A 14,372-nucleotide genomic window follows, 5' to 3' on the forward strand; every position below is an offset into this window, starting at 1 on the left:
TTCTGTTGGGTGTTTGTCCCAGCGGGTATAGCTATGATGACTGAGTGGATCTCTCTCTCTCTCTCTCTCTCTCTCTCTCTCTCTCTCTCTCTCTCTCTCTCTCTCTCTCTCTCTCTCTCTCTGTCTCTGTCTCTGTCTCTGTCTCTGTCTCTCTCTCTCTCTCTCTGTCTCTCTCTCTGTCTCTCTCTCTCTGTCTCTACTTCGTATTAATTTATAGTAGTCATTTCGGTCATGGTTGACAACGAAGGCTTCCCATTTGGTGTGAACACAGAATAAGTCATGGATGGTCTCCATTCTTCTGAGGCTGTCTGTTGCCCTGCTTCGACACAAGGCCCTGGTCACCTCAGATCTGGAGTGACCTCACTGGGGCGTCTTTTAGTGGAGGCGGGACTTTAGGTCACCGACTGGGCTCTCTACACCTCCACACACCTCCCATTCCTCAGATCTCCAGTCTCTCTCTCCCACCCCCGAGCACAGTGGGAGATGTCTGGAGACCCACAGTGCAGAGAAAGAGAGACTGAGTGAGCTGAATTCTTCAGGACAGCTCTCTCTCTCTCTCCTTTATTCTGTTGTCAGCTGACGTTGGTCTCTGTGAGTCAGTGTGGAGAGGGTGACTGGTCCGTGGTCCTGTGGTTGCGCTGCCATGCTGTTTGAACAATGTGAATGTGAAATTGCACGGTGCTTGTTTGTTTTGTTTTGAACGTCATCTAACTTCAGGGCAGATTCAGACCCCTGACAGACTTTGTATGTGTGTGTGTGCATGTGTGTGTGCATGCTAGAAACAGAAAGGCAGAAACAAAGTGTGTGTGGGTGGCTCAAGCAGATTGTTTGCTTGTTTCAGGGAAAGCAAAAATAAGCCTCAAAGAAGCTTGAGCTATTTTACACAATAAAAAAAACGACGTTTTCTTTATTTCATCAGTCCACACTCGTCACGGGAAGGCCAATGTAGTTCTGTGACGAAGTGGGTGAGTTACAAGTTCTACAGCCCTTTTGCATCCCATCACATATCATCCTAAATAGCGTCTCTTATTTAGGTTGGTTTGGGTGCGGGTCTGTGGGCGTATGTGAAGCCCTCTGTGACATTACTTGTAAAAAGGGCTGTGCAAAAAAAAGATTTGATCATATTATCTCCTTTCATTATCTACAACCTTTAATGACTCCGTTTTAACAGCCCACGGAATTCTCTGGACTAAGCTCATCGCCCACACTCCTCACCCCAGCCTCCGTGCAGTAGGTGGCCAAGCATCCGGCTCTTTCACAGAGAGAGCTCTGGAGCTGAGTCCAGGAGAAGGCTGAGAGGGGGAGGGGCAGGAGAGAAGCATGGCACGCATGAGACCGTGACATGAAGATCACAGCCGCTCATCGTGGCGTTGTGTCTGCACAGGCCTTCTCACCGTTCTGATGATGGAATGATGGGATACACTCATGATAACGTATTTATCATGATGAAAGTCTTTTTATCTTGTTCTTTGAGTGGTACTGTGTAGTTCAAGGCAACGTGTCTCTACTCGGGTCCTAAAAAGGTTCCGGAAAGAAAATTTGATCTCCTTTTGTCCGTCTACATTCCGTCCATTGAGATTCTCGTCAGACTGCAGGGGCCATGATGACAGGAAGGTTTAATGAGAGTCAATCAGGTTCACACACCCACATGTCTGGTCCTTTTCATCTGACAGAGAAGGGGAAAAGGCCTGCTGGAACTGCACACAGTTATGTAACTGACTGCAAATAAGCACAAATGTACCATGAGACACAACTCGTAACACAGGCAAGATGAATGCGACTGAAGAGAGGCCGCACACATCGACAACATTAAGAATGTTCTTCTAATTGTGCAACTCTGTGCTCCTTGCTCTCGGTTTAACAACATTTACCTCTCTGTCACCCTCTGGCAGGGCTTTAATTGGCATAATGGGATAACTGGATTGTGTCAGACCAGACCACTGGAACTGGGCCAAGGTTAGAAGGGGGGCTGTGCTGATGCTCTGGAGCTCATTAGGAGCAAAGGAGCGCACTGACTACCCCTCTCAGGGTTAATGGTGCGTTCCGATCTGATCTCCGGTGCCCGGGTCTCAGGGGTCAACTCTGTTTGCTGACCTCATCGCTGGAAATAAAGATTTTTTCCGGATTGATTATTGTCAAGGGAGCTGCTGGCCTGTGGTCACATTCCGCCGTCTTCCACCGAGTTCTGGCTCTGCGCCAACACGGCAGGAGAAACTCCACAAACTCTGAAAACGTCCTCTTCGGCAGTCACCATGGGAACGATTCACTTGTTAAGCCAGCGCTGCCACGGTCCCTACCCCTTCATATCCTCATCCCCTCATCCCCTCCTACCCTCTCACTCAACTCTCTGGCCGGCTCATCTGGAACCTTCCTGGCCAGTCTCTCAGATGTGAGGCTGTGAGGCTTGGTGGAGAATTTGAGGCTGGAGTGTTCACATCTTGGCTCTGCCGAGCCTGTCACAGAGAATCCTTCTGGGTGTGCTTATGTGTCCTCAGAAGCCTGGTCTCATGATCCCCTTCACCCCAGCTTCCCCAACCTCCCTCAGCCTCCCCATTCTCCACTAACCTCCATCCTCTTCCCAGCCTTCCTCTACCTCCATCTTCCTCCCAGGCGACACAGACTTCCAGCCTCCCTGCGCTTTCTCCCAGCCTGCCCCCAACCTCCCTCAGCCCCCTCCATTCGCCTCCAGCCTCCATCCTCCCCCTACTCTCCTGTAGCCTCCGTGATCATCCCTCCAGCCTCCTCAACCTCCACGCTCCCCAGTGAGACACCCTCACCCCAGCCGACGTGCTCAGAGACAACAGGTGGGACTAATCCCCTACTCCTCCTGCACATAGCGAACAGGAAATCCCCGCTAAGATCTTCCTGCCCAATTAGACCTCACCTGAGACTACAATACACACCCTCTAACTAGAGTTCAGATTTCATCTTCCCCTTCCCATCCAGATCAGCTGTCCAAACTCCAGAGTCACGTTTGGGAGTTACATACTGTACAGATCGGACACCATATAATGTGCTTGATGCGTTTCAGGCCCAGCTTCTTACCTCCAGCACTCCTGGCCCTGCTAGGAAGGTGTGTGGGATCCTTTAGCTGGGTGTAAATGAGCACCTTGGCAGGGTGTCAGGACACACACAGGAGCTGGGGAGGAGGGAGAGACTTGCCAGCTCGGTAATGAGTGTCTGAGCTGGTCGGGGAGTTGTCGGAGACAGCACTGGAAGGAGACGACAAACAAACTGTTACACGAGGGCAAACTATTACACAGGGGCATTGCCTCCTTGTCCTATGCCGCGCCAAATAGGTAGGAGGTTGTGGTGGGAGATGAGTGTGTGTGTGTGTGTGTGTGTGTGTGGGGGGGGGGGGGGCAGGGGGGCAGGGGGGCAGGGGGGCAGGGCTAGAGAGGGTAGGGGGGGTGCTGTTGCGACAGAGGGAGGTCACAGGGAGAAAATGGCAAGTGGGAAGAGAGTTTCATGTTTAACTCAGTCGCATGGTTACTTTGTTAAGCTGATTGTGTATGATAGCAGAGTCAACATTGTGATCAGTGAACGAAAGACACACTCCCCAGGCACGTGTTTTCTCCCGTGCTGTGATACTGTTCCTCTTCACAAGTCCCTCCACTTCTCAGTGAAGAGGTATTCATTTGGGGATGATGTGCACACGTGTATTTGTGTGCGTGGGTAGGTCTGTGTGTGTGTGTGTGTCTTGCACTTCACTTGCACCTATACTTTTATTAGATTAAATCCTGAGACTGTAATGATAATTAAAAGGATGTGACCTTTGTAAGATACATTTCCACCATGAACCCCACACCATGAAGAATGTTTTGTATTTTCTGAGATTGGATTAGAAAGATATTGGATTCTTGTGGAGTCCTTGTTTCCATTGTTGTTAAATATGTTTGGAGGCAAGTCTGGCCCTACATCACAGTAATGCAGAATTTGACAATTTCTCCCTGTCAGTAATGGGTCCAAAGAAGTACAAATGTGACGGAGCCGTATGATTCACACAATAATAAAAGCTGCATTTGCTCTGACACACTCTCGCAGAGGTAAGATATTAAAAAGGGTACCAGTACGACCGTAGTCAATGGCAACAAACTCTCACATTTTATGAGGCAGACCACGTCTCAATTTAATTCAAGACAAATGAGAGAATAACAGTACCTGCAACCTGGTAGACATGAGACATTAGTGAGGCCAATTTCTTCAATCTTCTCTTCTTGCGGCATAAAGAATCTCACAGTCAGGTCCATGTATGGGTGCTAACTAGATGGGATCAAAAGTGAACCTCAGTTCAACAAAACTGAAGTTCTGCCTCACTTCTCTGTGTGTCTGTGTTGCCAGCAGATTTATGAAGGTATTTATCAGAGGTTGGACTGGAGAGATCAATGATTAGATTGTAAAGATTTGTACTGTGTGGATTGTTATTGCAGTTACATCCAGTCAAATGAGTCAATGAACATGTGGATTGGGGATAATTTTTTATCTTATTGAGACAGTTTGCTTGTTTCATATTCATCTCCTGGTGTGTTTCAAAACTGGCATAGCCTTTATATAAATATTGTGTGTGTTAACTTGATTATTTTAGCTCCAAAATTAGAGTATCTCTTTTGGGGCGAGCATTGAGAAGGAAAATGTGATAATTAAATTGTGTAATTATCTCCAACCCCCGCTAAGATGCTGGAAAACAGCTTAAAAACCTCCCTGGTAGGGAAGCTCAACACCAAGCCCATCTTCTTCTCCCTCTGAATATTATGGTCTGGTTTCCAGAGTCTGACTAAGCCTCGCCCTGCAGAAAAAACTGTTTTTCAAAGACGCTCCTCTGCAGCTAAATCAACACTACCAATATCAGCATGAACACATGTTATCTCACAATCACTTCGGTTTTAAGGGATTTTTTCTACTCATCAATGTATCACCCTCTGGAGAAGGAAGTCCCGTCCCCCCCCCGCCCAGAGATGTCCTCTCCAGGGGGGCTGGGGACCCCCGGGGACCCTCGGGGTCAGCCAGAGGGTCACCACTTCCAGAGCAGCTGTGAACCTGTGCTGCATCGCTGCACTGGGGAAGAAAGCTGGGCTTTGAAGAGAAAGCTGGGCTTTGAAGAGAAAGCTGAGCTCTGAAGCCCAGGAACGCTCCTCTTAGATGACAGACACATACATTAGCACTCACTCACTCACACACACATGCAAGCCCACACACACACACACGCATACACACAGGTACACAGAGGCACACAGTCACACACAAACAGGCAGATGCACACACACTACCTCCCCCCAAACCCGCCTCACACAAACACACAGCCATTGCATGCCAGATGCACAGACCAGGTGGTCCAACACTAATGGAGAGAGAGATAGCCTGCTCAGATGCAGTCTATCAAGCTTACAAGACGTGTCAAATCCACAGTACTGTGCACTGTTTAAACAGTAGGGATAATAAAAGTCATTAGTGGCCTATGTTTCTGAGGGATGCCAAGGTGTTTAGCAGTTCTATTACCGGCTATTGCACTGCTGTTAGCAACTCATGTAGACACACAAAACTAGACATGACTCATCACATCCACTGATTGTCAACTTGGAGATGAGGCCTCTAGAGTGTGACATGTGACTCCGGCCCTTCCGGAGAGTTCTTCAACACAACCTCAAGTCTCACTATGTTGCTTTTCTCACTTGACTTCCACGCAAAAGCTCTGGTCCCAGTGTAGCAGTGCTGTGGGGCTGCTAGCGCGGTCCTGTAACCAGTCTGATGATCAGTCACTTCACTGTGAGTTTCCATAAAAAGGCACGTTTTACTGAGGGATCGAGGACCCTGTTTGTGCTCAAAATAACAGCCGGTCTTTGCGTTTCAATTCAACCAGATATACCCTTTTCATACAGATTTGCATGGATGATTGAATTTCTTTGCATGGCCATAGTCATGCATTTTTCAAGATGTGCTCACTTGCAATGAAATAAAATACCAATTAAATTCTTGGGTCTTTTACATGCTTTATGCATCGATAAATGGTTAACATTTTATATTCTTTATCATTCATTGCTGTAGGCACTTATGATGGTTCAACAGTGATCTCAAGTGAATTTAGTGTAGCTTCGATGCCAGTGTGGTTGAGATATGTTCGATACCATTGTTGAGAAAATCCAATTATATTTCGTATATTTATAGAACACCTCTAAATTGTCAATAAAATATTTCAAAAATTTGTATCTGAAAAACATGTCTTGAAATGTTCACCTGCATGGAAAGTTGTTCCACCAAACACATGCATTAGCTGGATGGCTTTTGACATGATCTGATGAATACTATGGTGATAAAGTGTGGACAGTTTGACCTTTTAATGTATCTAGCTGCTCAAACTCTGACTACTACAGCACACTAGATACAGCATCACACAGAAGACAGCAAGTTCTTCCTGCCTCTGAGTTTGAGAGGCGAATCTGTGCACCTAATCTGTTATGGAGATGTTGGGTTGCCCACTGCCCAGTCTCAATCCCCTATCCTTCCTTCACAGACACATGGAGACCTCCTGTGCTGGTCAGTCACGAAACACATGCTCTTCAGCTCATGTTTATCTCAATAATATGTCGTTCCAAAGCGTCGGGTCATTGTTCCAAAATGACACATAAGGCAGTGTCTGACAGGAAGTGACGTTTGAGGGGCCATCCAAGTAGACAGCTGTCGTAACCTGGCTTGCCTTGAGTTGAGTTCCTGTTTCGATTAGCTGGCAGGATTTGATGGAGTTTCCGACATGGGATGTTATCGCCCCCTGCTCTACTTGCTATCTCCTAGCACCATCAAGGCTTGTTAGCGTTCTATCACTATTGATTGGGTTGTGTTGCCGGAGGGTACCAGTGCCCTTGGCAGAGAGACAAAAATTCTCTGCATTCTCAATGAGGCAGCAGTGCTCTCTTGCTAGGGCCGTTGACTCTCAGACACCAAATTCCGAAAAGACCCTTTAGAACTGGCACGGTCTACACTGAGTTTGCAAATGAATGTCAGGTAGTACTAGAGAACAGGCTTGGTTTTGAGACCATCTTGGAATCGACCGCATTTTTACTCCGTCTTGACTCGACCTCAAAGAGGACTCAAGACAACTCAAGATTCAAGACGGGTAAAGACCATAACTGTGGGAGTATCCCTAAATTGTCCCTGCGTGATCTAATTTGTTTGCTAACATCATTACTGTGATTGGATGTAGAACTTCACCCACTTCAAATGCAACCAATCATTTAAATTAGTCGGTTAGGTGGGCTTGACTAGGACACTGCTGAAAGGTAGTGCACTTGTGTTACCCATGTGTTGTGATGCATTGTCGACATGGTTGTGTTCGCTTCTTGGGAAGAGGTTACTTGTACAGTATTGTTACATGCTGATCCCTAAGGACAGCGTGTGCTCAAAGTGGAACCTGAAGTGGCGCGTGTCAGGAAGGAGTCACCACTGTTCTGTTCTCTCTGGGATAGTAAAAACAAACTGGAAGCACGACCAGAGTCAAAGACTGCCAGTTCTGTGGACGTCATAGTTCGTGTGCTCAGTGTCGGATGTCAGCTTGAGTGGCTGTGTGTGTGTGAGGGTGTGTGTGTGTGTGTGTGTGTGTGAGGATGGGAGGGTGGGTGGGTGGGTGAGAGGGTGTGTGTGTGTGCAAGGCTGTCTGTGTTTGTGTTTGAGGATGTGTGTGCGAGGATGTGTGTGTGTGAGGGTGTGTGTGCACATCTGTATGTTGGGGTCTATATGAGCATGCTCTGTGTATTCTCTGGTGAAGGTGACTCATTGGTTTGCAGTACTGTAAACAGAAAACACACCATGCACGCATTTTCTTTTCTATCTCTCTCTTGCCATCTTTCGTTCTCCTTTTCTCTCTCTAACCCTCTCTTTGTCAGCTGGCCAGAAGTTAATCAGATATTTCATTGGTTTCCAGCTGTGAACAAACTATTGCCAAGCGACAAAGACCAGTCTTCCCAAACTCTGCAGTGAGAGAAATATTAGAGACTAGTGGCAGATGACAACATGCAATCTATATGGAACCCAACACTATCTAATATGATTACCCCACTTTAAAGTGGGCAACATGTTTCATTAGTGGCAGCAACAGTATTAATAGACCTGAGGCGTGTCTTTGTGGTGTGATGTTGGGTGTGTGTGTGTGTTCTGCATGTGTGTGACTCACACATTATCTGTCTTACCAGAGGATAGCAGATTTTACACCACACATACACACACACACACACACACATACACACACAGACTGTCTCCAAGGGACTCCATTTACTGGTTTACTGAGGAAAACCAGGACCCTGTTTTGCATGTGAAGGCTGTGATGAGGCTGTCATCTTAGGAGAATGCTAATGTCATTGCCTGCCAAGACCAGTGTTTATGTTGAAAATTCTCTTGGATTTCCTTCAGGTTCAATAGGGAAAGAGAAAAAGGGAAAATGTTTGAATTGAATAGGGAGTCAGATGGCTGAGCGGTGAGGGAGTCGGGCTAGTAATCAGAAGGTTGCCGGATTGATTCCCTGCCGTGCCAAATGACGTTGTGTCCTTGGGCAAGGCACTTCACCCTACTTGCCTCGGGGGGAAATGTACCTGTACTTACTGTAAGTCGCTCTGGATGAGAGCGTCTGCTAAATGACTAAATGTAAACGAATTTCATTCAATTGAACTGAACTGAATTGAATCAAACTGAAATGCTGTGTTGTTTGACTCCCGGCAGCACTTGTTTGACTCACGGCAGCCCTGTCTGTCTCCTCAGATCGAGGACATCATCACACGCATCCAGGACGAGACAGACGGCGTCCCCATCAGAACCGTCAAGAGCTTCTTGTCTAAGATCCCCAGCGTGGTCACTGGTGAGAGGACGAGAGACACGGACAGGCAGGAGAAGAGACAGGAGGACAGACAGGAGGACAGACAGGAGGACAGACAGGAGGACAGACAGGAGGAGAGACAGGAGGACAGACAGGAGGACAGACAGGAGGAGAGACAGGAGGAGAGACAGACCCTATCAAGGGCTATGAAAAGACAGACTATGTGTGGTACAGACTGACAACTAGAACTCACTCAGACAGGGAGGATTGAGACATTGAACGGGACAATAGAGACAAAGGCAAGCAGGGAGAAACAAAGAAACATGCTGATGTACCCCATCCAGCTTTCTTCCTCTAGACAAGTCCAATGAGACCTTGAGAAAATGAATTGTCTCAGAATATCCCAGCCCCTCCTGCAGCATGTGCTCAGTCTTCACATTGTTTCACTTGTTCCTCCCTGGATCAGCCTCCAGCTAAGCCTCTCTTATCAGGGAGTCCGGAGCAGAGGCCCAGACACACCGAGACATACAGATCCAGCACAGCAGATATCCCCAGCAAGAGACCCTGGAGGGCACGACGAGGACGAGGGAGAGACAGAGATGGGGAAAGATAGACAGAGAGAGAGAGATGGGGAAAGATAGACACAGAGGAAGAGGAAGAGGGAGAGGGAGAGTGAGAGTGAGAGTGAGAGTGAGAGTGAGAGTGAGAGTGAGAGGGAGAGGGAGAGGGAGATTGAGAGAGAGAGAGAGAGAGAGAGAGAGAGAGAGAGAGAGAGAGAGAGAGAGAGAGAGAGAGAGAGAGAGAGAGAGAGAGAGAGAGAGAGAGAGAGAGAGAGAGTCGTTTACACCACTTGTACCAATGGAAACAGACAACTTAAAGGTGTAGCAGGGCGTCTGTGTGCCTGTGATGGATCTATCTCACCACGCCTGTGTGGCCCCCCCTCCAGCGCCCGTCAAATCACTGGCGGGCGCTTTGCAGAGCAGCCATTGAAGGCATAGCCCGCATAAATGATAGAGGCGGAGGTTGTTATTATTCAACACCCTCTGCCATCACCACCTAGAATGAATCACTGGGATATGCCATAAACAGAGCGTATCAATAAACAATAAACACAATTATTACAGCTGTGGACACACACACACACACACACTTGATCCCGCACACTGTCACACACACACAAACACTCAGGTGCACAGAAACACACACGCTCTCACACGCGCACACGTTCTCACACAATCACACACAGACACACACACAGACACAGTAGCAGCTTCGTCAGATAGGGGCCCGGGGCCAGAGAAACTAATGAATGATTGGAAATTAAGCACCGCTACGCTTCTGTAGACACGGAGCAGGGAGGAGAGAGAGGGACATTGTTCAGTGCTTCTCTCGTCTTTTCTCTCTCTCTCTCTTTCCCTTTCCATCTTCCTCACTCCCCCCCTCTCTCTCTGCACCTCTCTCTATGTCTGTTAATGTATCTCTCCTCCTGCTTCTCTCGCTGTGTGTTCTCTGTCTGTGTAATAAAGGCGTCACTATTTGTGTAGACTGAGGAGTAGAGGAAAAGCTCATGTGGAGTAAACAATAACACAATGTGTATCTTCTCAGCGGTTTAACAACTCTCCTGAGACAAAGGCTGCCTCGGTGCCCAGTGTGATAATCACAGCTCCTGTCTGCTTCTCAGGGACTGATATTGTGCAGTGGCTGATGAAGAACCTGGCCATTGAGGATCCAGGTGGGTGATGACAGATGCTAGATTGCATCTGTTTGTCTTTACAACAGATTTATTTGTAGAAAAATGATTTTAAAAATTATCTTAAAATCTATCCGTATTGATCTGGCTATCACTCTATTTTCCCCTTATTTATTGACCCTTTGTGTCTTCCACAGCTATAGGTATATGGGGTTAGGGTTATATATAACATAAATATATAATTTTTTAAATGGTAAAATCTTCTTGTTTCTGGTAGTGGAGGCCATCCACATTGGCAGCCTCATCGCCTCCCAGGGATACTTCTTCCCCATCTCAGACCATGTCCTGGCACTCAAGGATGACGGTACCTTCTTCCGCTTCCAGGTGAGCACAAAGAAAACGCCGGAAACATCAGGGAAAAAACTAAATGGAGGACAGTAGGTCTAGCCGACCTCCAGCTCAACCAGGAAGAAGACGCGTATACAGAGTCAGAGGTTTTTTGGGGGATTGGGATGGATCAAAATGAATGGATTAGGGAATAGTTGTACTCCCACACGTACTTCCTGCTGGTTTGTGCTGTACTGTATGACTTAATCCCTGACTAATCCTGCTTAATCTGATTCCGATGCACCAGCCAAGGCCCCACACATGATATAAATGCTAATCTGACTGATTGAAGGGAAAAACACTCTACAGTGGCCAGAAAATGATTCAGAAATCCTTTTAAGTAATTCATGAAACCATGTCAGGAAGACTGCAACCTTAATGACATGAACCCATGTCCATTAGAGTCTCTCATCTGTTTTTCACTTGGGGGTCCGTGACCCCATTAAACATGGATGCCGTTCCTGTGAAATATTGATCAGGAGTGAGGCCAGGAGAACGCCTCGGTCTGGAAGCCAGGAACACTCAGGGAGACCTTCACAACCTCAAACAAAACACACTGACATTCACCTGCCGCTTCAACCCCCCCCCCCCATCCTCCACCACCACCACCACCACTGAGGAGATTACAGGATCGCAATAAAGTCATAAACCAATTCATTATAGCCCTCTTTTATCCCTTATTTGTTAATTAAAAAGTGGAAATGCTGTTTTCCCTGTCTCTCCCGGGTGCAGCGCCATGCTGCGTGATTAGAATGATCTTTGTGTAAAAGGCGTCTCCCGCTCGCATCCGCGTCCTTGCGAAGCTCTGCTGAAGCTGGAAGAGCAATTTAATTAAGCGAGACAACACTGGAAACAAGTGGCACGAGCTGACCTTGATTTTCTCTTCTTCAAAGTGAAGGAAAATAGGAATGAGAAGAGGGGAGGGCGTGTGTGTGTGTGTGTGTGTGTGTGTGTGTGTTTGGAATCACAGTTAAGCTTCATTATGACAATCTACATTCATTTGCATTTCATTTTTGTCAGTAAACCACAACACGGGAAACAAAGAGAAACACAGCTGGGGGAAACATCTCTCGCCCCTCGAAAGCATCTGATTTACAGAATTACTCCTGGAAAGACAATTCGGAGGCTTGAACCTTAAAAATCGTAATTCAACATGAAGGATGTTCATGGAGGTTCTATCCATTCCTCCATCCTTCAACCATTTCTCAGTCTCCTCTCTTTTTCAGGCTCCATATTTCTGGCCGTCTAATTGCTGGGAACCTGAGAACACAGACTATGGTAAGACCAGGTGTATGAAGCAGTATTGTGGTCTGTTGTTCCCCCTCCTCCTGGCCTCGGAACAGGAGATGGCTTTGAGCTCAGCCCTCTGCTCTCTCACACATCAGTCTTAGGTGACTCACCGCTACGCCAGCTCCTCACCCTCCTCTCCTAATCCTCCTCTCCTGATCTCCCTCTCCTCATTCCCCTCTCCTCATCCACCTCTTCTTAGTGTCCCCCTCTCCTCGTCCCCCTCTCCTCCCACCTCTCCTAATCCTGCTCTCCAGATGGATGGACAGGCAGCCTCCCAAATCTGGTGGGAGGCCGTGAGGCGAGGGAAAGACAGAGAACAGGATGAGAGGAGAGGAGGGGTTGGGGGGAGAGAAAGCCTTTCACAGGGACCTGTTGATATTGTACAAACTACTATCTCTCTTTCTCTTCTCCACTCTGTCTCTCTCACTTTTTTTTTTTTCTCTTTCTCTCCCACCCTCCCCTCTCTCTTTTTCAGCGATCTATCTGTGCAAGCGGACCATGCAGAACAAGACCAGGCTGGAGCTGGCTGACTATGAGGCGGTGGGTACAGGAGAGGTCTTCTCACCTGTGGGGAACCATGAAACAGATCAACAGATCAACAGAGGCCCACATTGACCCACATTGGCCATTTTTATCAATACAAGAGAAGCAGCGAGGAAAACAAATCAATAAGTGCAGGTCTCAAACTGTACTGCAGGCTTCTAAGAAGAGGAAGGAAAGGGGCTTGTGCTTGTGCTTATTGCTTGCTTCTCCTCCCACCCCCCCTCCTCTCCTCTTCCCCCCACTCTGCCCCCTTGCTGTCCCTCTCTCCCTCCCTCTACCTTTCTGTCCCTCTCTCTCTCTCTCTCTCTCTCTCTCTCTCTCTCTCTCTCTCTCTCTCTCTCTCTCTCTCTCTCTCTCTCTCTCTCTCTCTCTCTCCCTACCTAATTTTCCCACTCTCCCTCTGCCTCTCTCTCTCCCCCATCCTCCGCTCCACCTCTTCCTCTGTCCACCACCTCTATCTCCCTCCCTCCCTCCCTCCTTCCTGCTCTTTCTTACAGGAGAACCTTGCCAGACTCCAGAGAGCCTTCGCCAGAAAGTGGGAGTTCATCTTCATGCAAGCGGAGGCTCAGGTTAAGTAAGTACCATCACCGGTCACCATAGCAATTTCAGACGGTAAACACGGACGCCATTCACGCCCGAAAAGTAGCGATCAGTACAGACAACTAGGAGCATTTGGACGCCACCTGACCCACAAATCCCTGGGTTTGTTATTGGCCGGCTTCCTGGCTTCCTCAGTTGGTCTTGTGGGAAGGTTGTTTTTTCTGAAACTCCTGTTCATCCTGAGGGGAGTTGGTGATGAGGCCAGTACTAATAAAACAGGAGCTGGCAGTCTTTTTTATTGCACCTTGATTAAACAGCTCATCAGAAACCAACCAGGTGTGATTACAACAGAAGCCTTCTTAATTTGATTGGGCATAGAAATCTGCAAAGACAATCACAGAATCTATGTTTAGTTGCGCAGCCTCTGTTGAGATCAAACAGAATCCAGCAACAGAGCTGTCGACATTGCATTTGCACGGTTTGGAACGGCGAGCTCTGGTAAATGTCAGTTATGTAAGAGCAAAGTGGCACCGAGAGAAATGAATTTGCTGTGCTCTGAAGCAGGTGGAAACTTAGTCACTCCTCACAGTGTGTGTATTTGTGTGTGCCTGGAAGTATGCATGAGTGTCTGTGTGTTCTTCATTGTGTTTTATTGCGTCTCATTGCAATATGTTTCCTGACTGTGTGACTGCCATCATGAACGCCCTGTCTACTGCTTGTTCTGTTTGTCTCTCATCAGGATAGACAGGAAAAAAGACAAGACAGAGAGGAAGATCCTGGACAGTCAGGAACGAGCTTTCTGGGACGTCCACCGACCTGTGGTACGTGTGTGTGTGTGTGTGTGTGTATATGTGTGTATGTATGTAAGTATGTGTGTGAATATGTGCAGTATGTATGAATGCATATGTGTGTGTGTGTGTGTGTGTGTGTGTGTGTGTGTGTACTCTATGATGCTGTCCATACCCCTGTGTTCCAGCCGGGCTGTGTAAACACCACAGACATGGACATCAGGAAGTGCAGACGCATGAAGAACCCTCAGCGAGTGAAGAAGGTGAGATGTTTCTCCTACAACAGTGGCAGTGTTTCATCTGTTGTTCACCTGAGGAAACCCCCTTGCCTGCTTTA

At 47.6% G+C, this 14,372-nt stretch overlaps 1 protein-coding gene across 1 annotated transcript in view; it reads left to right on the forward strand.

Moving 5' to 3' along the window:
• Positions 1-14,372, forward strand: part of rgs6 (regulator of G protein signaling 6) — a 41,502-nt gene that overhangs the window by 20,868 nt on the left and 6,262 nt on the right. The window contains exons 3-10 of the mRNA XM_084700280.1: positions 8,743-8,839; positions 10,479-10,529; positions 10,765-10,871; positions 12,101-12,152; positions 12,640-12,704; positions 13,205-13,281; positions 13,987-14,068; positions 14,224-14,298. Of these exons, the coding sequence (XP_084556406.1) occupies positions 8,743-8,839; positions 10,479-10,529; positions 10,765-10,871; positions 12,101-12,152; positions 12,640-12,704; positions 13,205-13,281; positions 13,987-14,068; positions 14,224-14,298 (606 nt within the window). The remainder of the gene's footprint in view (positions 1-8,742; positions 8,840-10,478; positions 10,530-10,764; positions 10,872-12,100; positions 12,153-12,639; positions 12,705-13,204; positions 13,282-13,986; positions 14,069-14,223; positions 14,299-14,372) is intronic.

This window comes from Hypomesus nipponensis, chromosome 6 (assembly GCF_054491055.1).
Source record: "Hypomesus nipponensis isolate SF chromosome 6, ASM5449105v1, whole genome shotgun sequence".
NCBI classification, from domain to species: domain Eukaryota; kingdom Metazoa; phylum Chordata; class Actinopteri; order Osmeriformes; family Osmeridae; genus Hypomesus; species Hypomesus nipponensis.